This window comes from Argentina anserina, chromosome 1, assembly GCF_933775445.1.
Source record: "Argentina anserina chromosome 1, drPotAnse1.1, whole genome shotgun sequence".
Lineage (NCBI taxonomy): Eukaryota > Viridiplantae > Streptophyta > Magnoliopsida > Rosales > Rosaceae > Argentina > Argentina anserina.
This window is the reverse complement of record NC_065872.1, coordinates 16,498,483-16,513,281: the sequence shown is the minus strand read 5'-3', so window position 1 is coordinate 16,513,281 and position 14,799 is coordinate 16,498,483. Positions and strand designations below refer to the sequence as shown.

At 36.6% G+C, this 14,799-nt stretch overlaps 1 protein-coding gene across 2 annotated transcripts; it reads left to right on the top strand.

Annotated features, from left to right (window-relative positions):
* Window positions 1-961: 961 nt before the first annotated feature.
* LOC126796830 (diacylglycerol kinase 2) lies at window positions 962-7,907 on the top strand. 2 transcript variants are annotated; one of them, XM_050523557.1, is made up of 8 exons: window positions 962-1,041; window positions 1,663-2,861; window positions 3,250-3,616; window positions 3,697-3,773; window positions 4,240-4,359; window positions 4,472-4,636; window positions 6,103-6,240; window positions 7,250-7,907. In XM_050523557.1, exons 2-8 carry the CDS (start codon window positions 1,752-1,754, stop codon window positions 7,397-7,399), a joined length of 2,127 nt encoding a protein of 708 aa, XP_050379514.1. In that variant the 5' UTR covers window positions 962-1,041; window positions 1,663-1,751; the 3' UTR covers window positions 7,400-7,907. The 2 variants fall into 2 exon arrangements, 1 of the variants encoding a protein (XP_050379514.1); XR_007672427.1 differs by lacking the exon at window positions 7,250-7,907 and having other exon boundaries at window positions 4,507-4,636.
* The last annotated feature ends 6,892 nt before the right edge of the window (window positions 7,908-14,799 follow it).

Below are 14,799 nucleotides of genomic sequence, written 5' to 3'. Positions count from 1 at the left end.
TATAGCTTCACAGTTACAAGTCATATTCTCATTACTTTAAGTGATTTAAATCAGTTAACTGTAATAATCCAAGCCAGCGGATAAATGAACCTGATGCACCCAATGTTGTTTATGGTTCCGTCCAATCTAAGAGAATTAGTACTTCTGGTTTTACAGAAAATTAGAATAGTTTATGAACTCTCTACATTGTCGGATGTAGTAGTGATGTAATGAAATCCACAATGGTGTAATTGTATCCTCTTACTGCATCCCTTGAAAGCTTAATGTTAACATGTTTATCATCATATCGTAGCAAGTCTTTCTCTTTTCATACCATTGGGATTGCCTTATTCTTTTTGTAGGTGTGGCTTTATGACATTGGATTGCGAAGTCTTGTTTATCAGGTTGAGAAAATCTGTGATGATTGTGGTGAGGAACCAACCTGCAGCAGGTAATCCATCTTGTATAGCAAGATCATGTAGATTTCTTCTCTGAAAGTTAGTCAATTCTTTTTTTATTATTTCCATTTGTTTTCTATCTTTTTTCCTCCATCGTCTCTTCCTCTCTTACCTATACTAAGATAATGAATTAATTTAAATATTAAACTGTTGGGTTGGAGTCGAGATGTGAGCAAATTGTCAAATACCACATTAGAAAAGGAGGAGCCAATTTCAAATCTAAAACACATGCTATTTCGACATCTGCATTAGAGATGCTCTAACACGCTATCATTTCCTCATTTCACACATCACAAATTAGTGAAGCAAGTATTGAAGAAAAATAAAATCTTTTTTATGAAATGGAGCTATGGCATTTGCTACGGAGCTCCCAGAGAAGCTAGGCTTTTTCGGCCGTGTTTGTTGCGTAGTGAAAAGAAATCAAAATCCCGCGCTTTTCTTTTTCTCTCGTAACAATAAAGCGCGTCCCTTCATATACCTTTTTTATTTTATATTGAAAATTGAAAGTTGAAAACATCGTCTAATTGAATTCCACTTCCTCTCTCTCTCTTCTCCGATTCCCCATTTCTAGGGTTTCTCCGATCTCCACTCTCGCCGTCTTCAGGTACGTCTCTTCTAGATCCCCTTTCAATTTCCACCTTCTATTTCCAGATTGCAGCTTTATTTCCTAGTTTTATATCTGCCATGTGAAATTTGAATTGCTGCCGATTCGTAATTCATTGTTCTATGCTTTCGTTTTGCTGTTTTTTGTTTCATGAATTTTTAGGTTTAGATTACTGTTTATGGAATAGGTAGATTTACATTGATAATTCGATTTGGTAGAGCTGAACTAGAACACATAAATTCTCGTGCACGTTACCGTGACTCGAACAGTTTCGTATCGATACATTTAGAAGTTTAGCAATTGGTAAAGGACTGAGTCCAATTGACATGATGCATAAATAGATGCCTACATTGGGGACTAGGAAGCTGAGTAGCTTATTACGGTTCTCATCGTAATGCTTAGCTCAGCATTAAGTATTGGCGTAAGATTTTTCTTTTACATTTTGTGGGAGCTAAAATCGTAGGTTCTTGCTTTGGCATCATTCTATCAAGTTGAACTAGTGGTGACTTCTATATTGTCTTCACTGTTCTGAAAATTGAACAGCTGCAGATTTTTGTTTCTGTTTTTTGTTACAGTTATATCCCCTGAAATTTGTATGTAATGATTCTTTTTTACTACTAGGTTTGGAATGCATAATCTAGATGTTGCGGAGCGATTCCAAATCTGTAATCTGGGGAAAGTAGCGATATTTGAAGTAAAAGTTTGAGACCATGATGGTTGATTTGGGCATCTCAGTTGCAAGATTTGTGACCGGTTCAGACAGTAATGGTCCTTTTCTTCTGGGATGGCTGGTCACAGGATCATTTGGTCTTCTAGCTATCATATTTGCGTTTCTTAAATGGGAGAGGAGGACATCTCTGAATTGGGTAAAAGCCGCCGCTAGAGCAAAGAAGAAAGTCTGGAAGAAGTTTAGAGCTCCTTTATCAACCCATACTTGGATCGAAGATATTACTAATGGTGAACAGCCATCTACATGCTGTGTTTGCTTGACTTCCTTGGTGATTCTTCAAAACCTTGGCACTAAATCTTCATCGCGCATTCCTGTCCATCGTTGTGTTGTTTGTGGTGTGGCAGCTCATTTTTATTGTTCGGAGTTTGCAGTAAAAGATTGCAAGTGTGTGGCACAAGCTGGTTCTGCCCATGTTCGACATCACTGGTCAGAAAGATGGGTTAATATGGATGATAATCCTGAGATTTCTGCCTGCTGCTTTTATTGTGATGAGCCATGTGGTGTTCCTTTCCTTGATGCTTCTCCAACATGGCATTGCCTATGGTGTCAGAACCTCATACATGTCAGATGTCACAATAAAATGGCAAAAGAGTCTGGTGATGTATGTGATCTTGGTACTCTTCATAGGGTTATCCTCTCTCCTTTATGTGTAAAAGAAGTCGGTCCCTTAAAAAGAGATGGAGTGCTGCGTGCAATAACAGATGAGTTTATAACTTCATCCGTTCATGGCCATTTTAGAAGAAAGCGTAATCGTTCGAAACATGGTAGTGGTCATCCAGCTAATTGCAACCCATCCAATGATGCTCTGGAGCATGTGCTCAATGGGCTTACTGGTATGAAGAAATCCCGTAGCGAGAAGAGTTTTGACCATTTAAAGAACGACGGCAGGGCTCTGAGTGTTAAGGGTAATCATAATGGGATTATGCAACAAAAGGGTGGAATTGTCACCTATGGTCAATTCAAGAAATATAAAGTGGTTAATTTACCAAAGGACGCAAGGCCTCTTTTAGTTTTTATTAATGCCAGGAGTGGAGGTCAAAATGGGGCCTCTCTAAGGAGGAGATTGAACATGCTATTGAATCCTGCACAGGTAAAATTCCTTTAGCTTTAGCACAATTAATTTGGTTAATTAGACGACTTGCACGGAGTGATTATTAAAAAAATTTAGAAGGTCGAAAAGAACTAAGTAAAATAATTATTAAAATCATAAAGGAGCTATGTGGGGAGGGATAAATTGCTCTCCTTTGTAGAGTCTAAGATTGGCATCCAAAATTTTCTATTTTCTATTTAATAGTTCTATTAGGTTAGTTAGCTGTTAATATGATCTTTGTAAGTATATAAGTGATAAGTATTTACTGAGGATTACTTCATCAAGAACTCGTACTTGTGTGCAGCCATTGATATTGTTATGTTATAACGGCTTTCCATTTTAAGTATTATGCTCTTAACCATCTGAGTTCTTTAATTTGAAAATGCAGGTTTTTGAATTGAGTTCTTCTCAAGGGCCTGAGGTTGGTTTGGAATTGTTCAAAGATGTGCAATACTTTAGAGTTTTGGTATGTGGTGGAGATGGCACTGTTGCATGGGTCCTCGATGCAATTGAGAAGCATAAATTTGAATCACCCCCACCTGTGGCTATTATCCCGCTCGGCACAGGAAATGATTTGTCAAGGGTTCTGCAATGGGGAAGAGGCTTCTCTATCGTTAATGGACAAGGAGGCTTAACCACGCTTTTACATGACGTTCACCATGCTGCAGTTACAATGCTGGATCGCTGGAAGGTAAACATCAAATCAGAAGCTGATCCAAATAAAGTGCAATCCAAGTTTATGATGAACTATTTAGGTATATCTCTAAATCTTCAATTTTCTAGTTACAGTATAGATTTTAGGATCTGTCTGACATTTCTCATTGCACTTTGAAAGGTATTGGATGTGATGCGAAGGTTGCTTATGAATTCCATGTGATGCGGGAAATAAATCCTGAGAAGTTCAGTAGTCAGGTACCTGTATTTATGTCCTTGTGTGGCTGTGTCTTATTGATTATTTTTTTGACACTGGTCCTTTTTCAATTCCTTAGTAATATGTGCATGGTATACTTAATTTTATGTGAGGATTTTTCAGTGGTATTATATGGGAGCTAAAATTTAAGATACCCAAAAGAGCTAGCATGTCTATATCTTGGTCATGGGAGGTCATGGGAGAATAGGTTTAGATATACAATCCTTGTTTATTTGGCAGAAGATTAGAATTAGAATTATCAAGGGGCTTCATCTTTAGGAAGTGGATGACAGATGTGTGAGCAGATCCCAAATTATGAAATTCTTCTGCTGTCTGTATGCTACATGGCAGTGCTTTTTTGGTTAAACATCGCATTTTCTAAGCTGGGAAGTTGTATTAAATGTTGCATGTTATATCATATTTGCCTCCCTCTGATTTTCAATTTACTAATAATTGCCATAATAACAGTTTGTAAATAAACTGCGATATGCCAAGGAAGGTGCGAGAGATATAATGGACCGAACTTGTGCCGACTTACCATGGCAAGTTTGGCTTGAAGTGGATGGGAAAGACATTGATATTCCTAAGGTATACATGAGTCATGATTTTTATATTATATAACATAATATGATTTAAGTTAATTTATACATGTATCAAGGGGCACCTTTTTCCTTATGTCTTCTCTTTTTTTGCCTCCCAGGATTCAGAGGGTCTAATTGTGCTCAATATTGGCAGCTACATGGGTGGAGTAGATCTTTGGCAAAATGATATTGATCATGATGATGACTTTGGTCTCCAGTCAATGCACGATAAAATGCTTGAAGTTGTATGCATATGTGGATCGTGGCACCTTGGCAAACTACAGGTCTGTGACATTCAAACACTTAAAAGTTCTTCATATTAGTGATATAAGTGTCTTTGAATCTTTATCTAGAACCTGTCTCTTTTGCTTGGCAATCTCCATGCGACTTTTGGCAGAATTAATTGCAGAAAGGGTGGATTCTAACTTATTTTGAACTGGTATTTGATCTTCTGTACAGTTGTTTCTTGAAACACGGCCTTAGCCCCATAACCATGTTGTATACTGACTTGTTAATGATAACAAATAACCAAGTTTTATGAGTTAGTCTTTTCGCCTGTTTGCTTTATGTTTGGAAAAATTGTAGTATGTATCACTAGTGTAGTGTATTTTGGATAGGACTATACCTGTGCTCCTCATGAAGTAAGTAAGTAACAGGATCCCTTCTCTTTTACATCAGAATTATAATGTATTTACATAATCTACATAAATGGAGATTTTTTTTTATGAGAACCATTAGGTTATATAAATATTTCTGAGGTCTGAATAGCCATTACATACCAATCCGCTAATAACGACATTAGACAAGAAGTTATGAGCCTAAACTCAAAGCTAGTATGCGGCATAGAATTATTCTTTGGTAGTAAGTGCATAAAGAAGTAAGCAAGCCTACGCTATGGCAGTGCAACATAGCAATAGGGAATAAATTAAAAACTAACTACTAGTAAAAAGGCTAACACATAGGTTACACAGCCCACAATAGCAACCAAGGGAGCCTAAACCAAAAGAATCATCTTGGGCCCAAAAGTTAAATCAGCCCAGTTCCACCCTCCATTGTGCTGCCGATCGAAAACCTCCACCTGAGGCACACCACCGTCGACCAGTAGGGAAGCACCCATAGATGCACCCACCACACTAAAGCCACACCGCCATCAGCCATCAGCCCCACAAAGAAACCAAAATCCAACGAAGGACCTTGGCAACAACACCCAAGATTGAAGTCGAAGGCGCTGTCGCACAAGGAGGAATCCAAAGGAGAGCTGATTGCCGACTACCGAGCAGGCCACCGTTGCCTAACCCCATCCCAGATCCAGCCCTCAAGCCCTCAACGAAAACCTTCTAGGAGAGACTCCCTGGAGTTGATAGTTTATTGAAGAAATCCCGTCCGGAAGCAACCATGCGATGGCAGCAGGGCCGCTGCCATCGGCCCGACCATACGCCCATGTGCCACCGAACGAGATAAAATTGAAGGAGTTTGGCTGCTAGGGTTTGCTGGAGCGAGAGAGAGAGAGAGAATAGACTTCTGTTCTTCGAGTAGGAACAAGTTGAATGTGTTTTCTTCTAGTTATCTACATAAATGGAGATTAAGTGATTAACACAATGTTTTGATGCTTTATTGTAAGAACAATTTAGCATCTCAATAGAAAAAACAAACGATCGTCTTTCTCTTGACTGTTCTGTAATAATCTTTTTTTTTTTAATTTGGGTGCTGTCGGCTGTGCTTAACAATTTATTCTTGTTTTATTGTACAGGTTGGACTATCACAAGCTAGGAGACTAGCCCAGGGGAATGTTGTAAGAATACATGCATCTAGTCCATTTCCAGTTCAAATAGATGGGGAGCCATATATACAACAACCTGGCTGTATAGAGATAACACATCATGGGCAGGTATTTTTTTTAACATTCCCCATGAAATTAAAATTGAATTCAAATTCATATGCTTGATAATGTAGTATAGTAACAATATAAAGATTTGGTAGAATTTAAATTAAGCATGCTTAGAATCCTTGCTTTTCAATGAATTTACCATTTAAATTAAGTTCGGAACACAGACCTCTTAGCAGTAGCAATATATATATATATATATATATATATATAGTCCCTATCCAGAGTGAAGCTTCATTCTGAAATTACAGAGTGAAGTTCCAATTTTGACATACTTTTCGGTCAATTTTTTTCACCATAAGCGATTCAATATTTAGATATGCTATTCAAGATCATCTGTACAAAATTTCATCTAATTCGGACATCGTTAAGGTATTGAAATTAGATTAAATCAATGAATGAATTAAAACTGTTCAACGTGAACCGTTCGTGTAAATCTCAATTTTGAAAACTCAAACCATTGTCGAATTAGATGAAATTTTGTACAGATGATTTTGAATATCATACCTAAATATTGAATCGCTTATGGTGAAAAAATTTGACCGAAAAGTGTGCCAAAATTGGAACTTCACTCTGTAATTTCAGAGTGAAGCTTCACTCTGGATAGGGACTGATATATATATATAGGGTTTCTCGGCTGCGATTCCAGCCACCGGCGACGCTCAACGACGGCGCCGACCAGCACAGTCGCACTCCCGGCGCTTTTGTCTCTGCCGGCCGGAATCTCGAAATTTCAAGTTTTTGGGCACCGTGCAGAGATTTTGAGATTCCGGCCGGCGCTGCAAGCTCCGGCCTGCACAGACAGGAGCGCCGGGAGGAGGGGAGTGCGGCTGTGCTGGTCGGATCTGTCGTTGCTCGTCGCCGGTGGCCGGAATCGCCGAATCCGCACCGTACGGACGGTGCGGACGTCCGTAGCTGAGAATTTATATATATATATATATATTGTATGACCGCTAATAAGAGTAAACTTTGAGGAGACTAAACTTTTGGGTAATTGTCATTTCATATTTAGGTGTTTATGTTGAGGAGGGCTTCAGAAGAGCCTAGAGGGCATGCAGCTGCAATCATGGCGGAGGTTTTATTAGACGCCGAGTGTAAAGGCATCATAAATGCGTCTCAGAAGACAACACTTCTGCAGCAGATGGCTCTCCGGCTTTCTTAATGTCACTCCTGCCACAACTCCAATTCTGGTCTCCCCAAATCAAATTTTGTTCTCCTTTTGCTTTATTTTTAAATTTTTTTGCACTTATTTTTGGGTGAGTTTCTTACCCCATATTGGATGTAGTTGTCTTTAGTCTATATACACATCGCTTATTTGTAGGATCAGGTTTTGTAAACCACATAGCGAGTGAGAAAGAGTTAGATGAGAGCGTATAAATAGGCAACCTTGTATGATATGATATTGGGTTTTACTCCCAATTTTGTGCAAGTCGATTTTTACCGGATTCTATTTGGCTTTGTAATAGAAGCTCGAACTGCACCTAATTCTACAAATGTACCTTAAGTCCTTAACTAGCTAGAGGCAACCAATTACACCGAGCATCACAAGTCCTGACCTAGAGAAACATTCTGAAGCTGCAAGCCAATCATCAAAGAAACATGGCTGTGAGTTGCAGAACTTGCATACATTACATGTAATATAAACCTTCATTAGCACTATAAATGACCCAAAGGCGGGAATTTCTATCTAGATTACCATCATTCTCTAGCTGTTTTATTTTCTTCCACAGTGCAGAAAAAATACAATCTTCAGCTTCTAATAGTCAAAATGCAAATTAAGCAATAAAGAAGAGGATTGTGCCAAGCTTGATCCCCGAGATTGTGGTTGGACTTTGCAACCGGATAAACGGTGCCGTTGGACCAGGCATATAACTCTTGCAGCAAGATTTTCATAATAATGTTTCATAACAAAATATTGGAAAGGCCAAAAATGCTCTCAAGAGGCTTAGTAGAGAGGAACTTAAACGCTCCTAATTCATTTGTTGAATTCTGGTTATGCAAATCTAGAGGTTGGCATGCATATTGCATAAGACAATAAGACTAAAATTAGTAAGAGTTCTCTTTGCATCACACTTATTTACAAATCTCAACAGTATAATACTTCTTAGACTCTAAGATGAATGGTAGCATGCTTCTTACAGAGTTACAGTCACGTTCATAAATGTTCCATACCATTGTTATCAGGATGAATTTTAGTTTAATTAGAAGAATCACTCTAATAATATATTAACACAGTAGAAAAGCATCTCAATGCATGGATATATGGCGAAAGCCAATTAGAATGCGTAATTTCAAATATAGAACAATATGTTAGACAACAAAATTGCTACCTAGTTCAACTGTTCAAGACTAAGTACAAGTATTTGAATACAACGTTAACGTACTGAAATGAGTAAATGCAAGAAATTAATTATGTGCAAGGAGCAAGTCAATCAAAATGTTTATTCACAAAAACTATGAACCTTGTAATTGAAATCTTAATTAAGATTTGTGATTGAAGAAAACTGCGACGGCATCTCCAACTGTAAGACTCAAAGTCATAGACGTTGAGAAGATAGACGAGTCTGCAACGAGCCTGGGTTTTCTTCTCAAACTGCAACTTGGCAAACTGACGATCGGAGATCATATATTGAGTGCCACCGTCTTGAAAGGTGGCGGAATCGGACCAAGGATTGGACGGGCAATCGGGAGAGGATATATCGTCCACAAAGCCATAGCCATATCCATAGCAACTCAACCTTTACTCTCAGGGACTCTCATAGTCTCATCTCTTTTTCTTCTTGCTATATCGTCCATTTCTACACCATTCCGATCAGCTGCAGCTTCCAAATCGATATCGAAACCCTTTATTTCCGACGACTGTAACAATGGCCATTTTCTCAGGTATTCTCACTTGCTTCAAACCAACATCTCAGGTCTCCGATGATGCAAAACCACCTTACTCATCCAAGGGATCTAAAGTTCAGAGCAAAACTTCTTCAGAGAGTTCATCGTCCGGAGCTCCCATTGTTGTTTCCCACTTCCCCCATAATTCCTATGTTTCTCGTTTGAGTTGTGATTACTTGTTTTAGTACCACTGTACCGGCCACTTGGAAACTGAATATCATATCTGACTGATCGAAGATACTATTTCTTTGAGTTATTTTCTCATACGTATCCCAAGTTCCCAACGAACATGATCCACGGCTGCATGGAGTACGGAGTTCATTTCACGCCTCAAGCTGGCATGGTCTAAGTAGCCTGCAGGCTGCAGCTGAGTTTAGCTGGAGACGAAGAAGCCAGGACTTAATCGCATAGAGTACTTTACTCGAATGTGCATTTTCTTCAAATCTGTAGGTTGGTGTTGTGTCATGCATGTAGCTTTCTGTATATATCTCGCTCAAGAAGCATAGGGAAGACCTATTGCAGTAGCTATATATGTCAATATGTGGCTCTCATTTTGCCTTAATTTGTCATATAGATTATTTAGTGAAGACTGACTGCCATCAAAGATCGATCAACGTACAAACAATACTCCACAACCAGAATTAATTGTCGGTCAAAAGGCATAAAACTTCACTATCTAACGATCGACTCGAAAATTAACTTGCAGTTGGCATGTATTTTAATAGCACGATGGTCAATTGATTTTTACACACCAGGATATATATAGGGAAGTACGTACCAGATACATGAACTCAAAATTATATATATGGTGTCTAGAGAAATTATTATATATACTGGGTATATAGTCCACGTGGCGTACCCTCTTAATGTTATTGGTTAGTTTTTTATTGTGTTTGTTTCTGATTGGTTACTCATATTTAAATAATCTTTCACCGCGTGCATGTTTACCACACCATGAAGTAATATGATTAGTTTAGTACATTACATGGTAATGTCACGTGGTGTTCTGAGTACACAGAATAATTACTCCAAGATCATACTTGAATTCATATATTTTAATTAAACTGTTAAAGGCTAGGTCTTCGTCGATCTTTATCTGTAAATCAAAAAATAATAATAATGATTCTACTCTGTTAATTTCTACCCTATAATTAAGCCTATAAATAATTAAGAAACATGTAGTACGTACGTACTATCATAGAGTCCGCCAAGACCCTCAACTATAAAAATTTAGCTAGCTAGCGCTTAAAATTTCGAATGTTAGGTTGCTATGTACTGCTGCAGCCTCTAAGGGATGCTTGGTTCGTCTGCTAGCTATAGGTAATTAATTGCGTACCGCCGGTTCCGGCTCACTTGTAAGGAAAAGCCTACATTTCACATCTAGGATTTCAAAGAAGTATTTCCCATGCATGTTATAACGTATAACTATGATCGATGGTTTCACAAGCATTCTTTATGGGAAATATGAATATATTATATATATATATATATAATCCCATTTCAGAACGTAACCACGCTTTGAAATTAAAGTCCGGGATTTCTTATTTCACTAATTTTTTTTGTCATTTTTTCACATCTCCACAATTTAGTAGTTATGTATGTATATTTAGATCATTCATACAAAATTTTACCCAATTTAGTGATCGTTAAGGTTTCAACATTAGTAAATCTATGAACCAACATAATCTGTCCAATCAAGACCATTCTTGTAAATCACAATTGTGAAAAGTTTAAACAGTCACCAAATTAAATGAAATTTTATATGGATGATCTATACATATATACTTAACTACTGAATAGTGCAGATGTGAAAAAATTACTGAAAAATTAGTGAAATAAGAAACCCCGGACTTTAATTTCAAAAGCAGGGCTCTGCTCTGGAATGACTGTATACCTAGGATGCATGAAATCGGGTGCGGGTACGTGAAAGCGAAGCGTTTGGAAACGCGGAAGCGATTTGTTTCAAAAATTAAGGAAGCGGATGCGTTTTGGAAGCGTCAGAATAATAAATATATATTATATATTATTTTTATCTTTTATTTTTAAATTATTTTATCTAGTTTTAAAATAACTTGATAACTATTAATAACTTCTTTTCTAAACCATAATTATCCTTGGTTATAGCAATATTAAAGCTTCTTTTCAAAATTCAAACAAAAGAAAGTCTAGTATAGTGTGAAGGTATTGGCCACGTGCAAGTCAAAGAAACATCACTAGATGAAATTGAATAAAATAAGGTTCGTCTTCTCTCTATCTCGTCAAGATTTTCTTCATATCTCTCCTCAGCTCTTTCTCTTTTCTCTGACACATTAGATCAATTGATGCTATTCATCTTTAAATGCTTGAAGAAATTGAAAGAAGATGAGACGACAAGAAGAGACTCAAGACATTGATTGATGAAATAGAGGAATGAAAGGAATCGCGCTTCCAATTTGGAAGCCAACGCTTCCGCCGCGCTTCCAATTAGGAAGTCAACGCTTCCACCGCGCTTCCATTTTGGAAGCAAACGCTTCCACGGCGCTCCCAAACCCTCATTTTCTGAAATCGCGCTTTCGTCGCGCTTCCCCGCGCTTCCGCTCCCGCTTCCTCTTCTGAAGCGGGAATCGGTCGTCAAGACAAGCTTCCGTGCTATGTAGTTTTATACATATATATATATAATATTCATATTTCCCATAAAAAATTCTTGTGAAACCATCGATCATATATATACGTTATAATGTTATATATATCCCACTATATATTAAAAGGTTAGGTCTGTATTAGTGATAGAAGCATATAATGAGACATTGTTAATATATTATCTCTCTCATTTAGTTTAGTTATTCTCTTAATAATGTTCATTTTGACTTAGTTTACTGTATTTAGATACATTTGAGTAAAATAAGAGAAGATGTCTCTGCAGAACAGTCAATTTCGACCGATCATAGTATGCAATCTACTGGGAAGCAAATTATGAATAATATATCAATGGAAAGCTCTATAAGTGTAGTTTCACGAGGTACTAGAATCACAAAAATATAAATTTTCTGGAGGAAGTTATGATCGATTTATTGAAGATAGGTCAAACTGTCCGAGAATAAAGAGATAAAATAATCCTAGTCAAGAAAGGAAATGTGTCAGCACGAATTGGGCTTCTACTGGGTTTTTCTGAGCATCAATTATGGACAGAAAAATAAGCTATTTCAAGCCCCTAGATCACTTTAGCATTGGCTCAAAAAAAGGGCCAAGATTAATTCAACTATTATAGGGTTTCTTCCCTATATCTAGGATATTTAATTAAGGAGTTGAGGACCTCCTTTTTACAGCACCAGTTCTCCATCTCCTGCCTCTCTTTCTCTACTTCATAATAGCTTAGGTTTTTCTTTCTCCTTAGTTGTGACCCTCTTGTGTAATCATAATAGTTTTGCTTGGAGTTTCAACTACCAAAAAGTGTAACTCTATGAATTCTTCTTTTTCTTTTAATTCAATCTTATGTCTTTCATCATCTTAACCTTCTACTGTCTGTTTTATTTTGATTATTAATCTATGTGTGTGTGTTTTATTGTTCTTATGTTATCATATGATATTCTAGTAATATGATTCATGTATGTTCAAAATCGTATATCTATGATTTTGATGCTTAATATTATGTACCATAGTTTATGTTTGGACTGCGTAGGGTTATGATGAGTTAATTGGTAGAGGGTCATAGATAGCATGTTAGTATAGGGCATTTGGTTGTGTAAGGCTATACTCATATATTTACATGTTCAACTTTGGTTCTTCATGCTTAATGATTCATGTAATAACTTTGACTGTGTATGGTTGTTTTTGCATGAAATATTTCTTTGTATTTTGGCTGCGTTGAGCTAATACTTAGGAAAATTTGGAAGAATTTAGATGCTTACTTGGCTGAGGAGGGATGTTTTCATCTAAGCAGTTGATTTGATTATGTTATATGCATGCTTTGTTTTGCTAGAATTGAGATAACATGAGTATGTGATTTCTTGTTTCATGTGTATGTATGTGTGCATTAAGAATGGCTACCTGTATATAATTATTTTTTGTTTTCATAGGAATTTAGAACAAACTTCAACTCTTTAAACCTCTTGTATATATGTGAATATTGTAGATTTTATTTACTAACGCTCTATCTTGCAAAGTACCTTCAATCCCCGGCCTATAACGATACCCTTACTTACACTATACTATCTCCTCCAAGGTTTTATTGATGGCCGTAAAATGCTTCATCAATTAGCGTTATGATGTTTAAGCAAAATCGATAATCTACCGACTTAAATCAAATCTAGTTCATCTTTTAAATTATAAATTATGTTTGTGTATGCACTCATGAATTCATAATAATTAGCTAATAATGTGCAAAATTTGAAATATATACCTAAAATTACTTGTGAGTGAAAATAATCTTACAAAAATTTGAACCCTACATGTAAAACAAGGAATGCCATAAAGAAGAAGAGTATATATATATATATATATATATATATATATATATATGAAATGAAGCAATTCAGTGGCGGATCCAGGAATTGAAGTTCGGGTGGGCTTGAGTTTTTTATGAAATGAAAAAAAAATGAAAAATCTCGGCGGTGTGAGAGACTTATATTAAGTGGGAAAAAAATACACTTTAAAGGATTCTTACTCATCAATACTATATAAGAATAAACTAAGTAAATCTAATCTTACGGTTCGATAAATTTTCAAAGTCATGGATCACAATCTCATTGTCAACAAAATCAGCATACACTTTTTTAGAATCATCCACTGGATTGATTGGAGACTCTAAAGGCAATGGTGCATCATCAAAGTTTGGAGAAGCTACGGAAGAAGTAGAAATTACAATAGCAAGGCAAACACATCAGCAGGGCAAACACAATAGCAAGGCAAATACAAAACTCCATATTAATTGTGAATTTGTAATAGAAGTCACATAACCTAAAACTAAAATTAAATTACTGTAAATCAATAAGAAGTATAAATTTTAGCAATAATCATTTGACAAAACTTAGAGTTCATACCAGAAAAAAGCATAATCAAATTCTCAATTTGGTATTCGAAATCAATACACCATTGTTTGATTTGTCACTCCATGCCTGCCTTTGTCCAGCCTCCAGAGACTCTAAGCTAAAACCCAAGTACCCAACAAGATTAGAAACAAATTAAAACATAATCAAGTCAAATAAGAAAACCCAATTGAAAATAATATTATATAAGCTTACAACTTGTTGATGAAGTTTGAGAGAGTGAGGTGTAGAATTGAATGCGCAGTAGTGATGGAGAGACTAAGAGGGAGGTGAGACTTTGAATCTTTGATGGAATGATGGAGATTTGGAGAATGCACAGAAGTGAGCAGTTGATAGAGAGTGGTGGACTGAGAGAATTGAGAATTATATCGGGAAAGATAGAGAGGAGTGAGAGTATTAGTGATTTAGTGTAGTACTAAGCAGTTGATAGAGAGTGAGGGACTGAGAGAACTTAGAGTTATATCAGGAAGAATATAGAGAGTTAGAGTGTTAGTGATTTAGTGTAGTACCAAACATTTGATACAGAGTGAGGGACTAACAGAACTTAGAGTTATATCAAAAATAATATAGAGAGTGAGAGTATTAGTAATTTAGTGTAATACTAAAAATATATATATATACCTCAATTTTTTTTTTGCCCAAAATTCTGGGG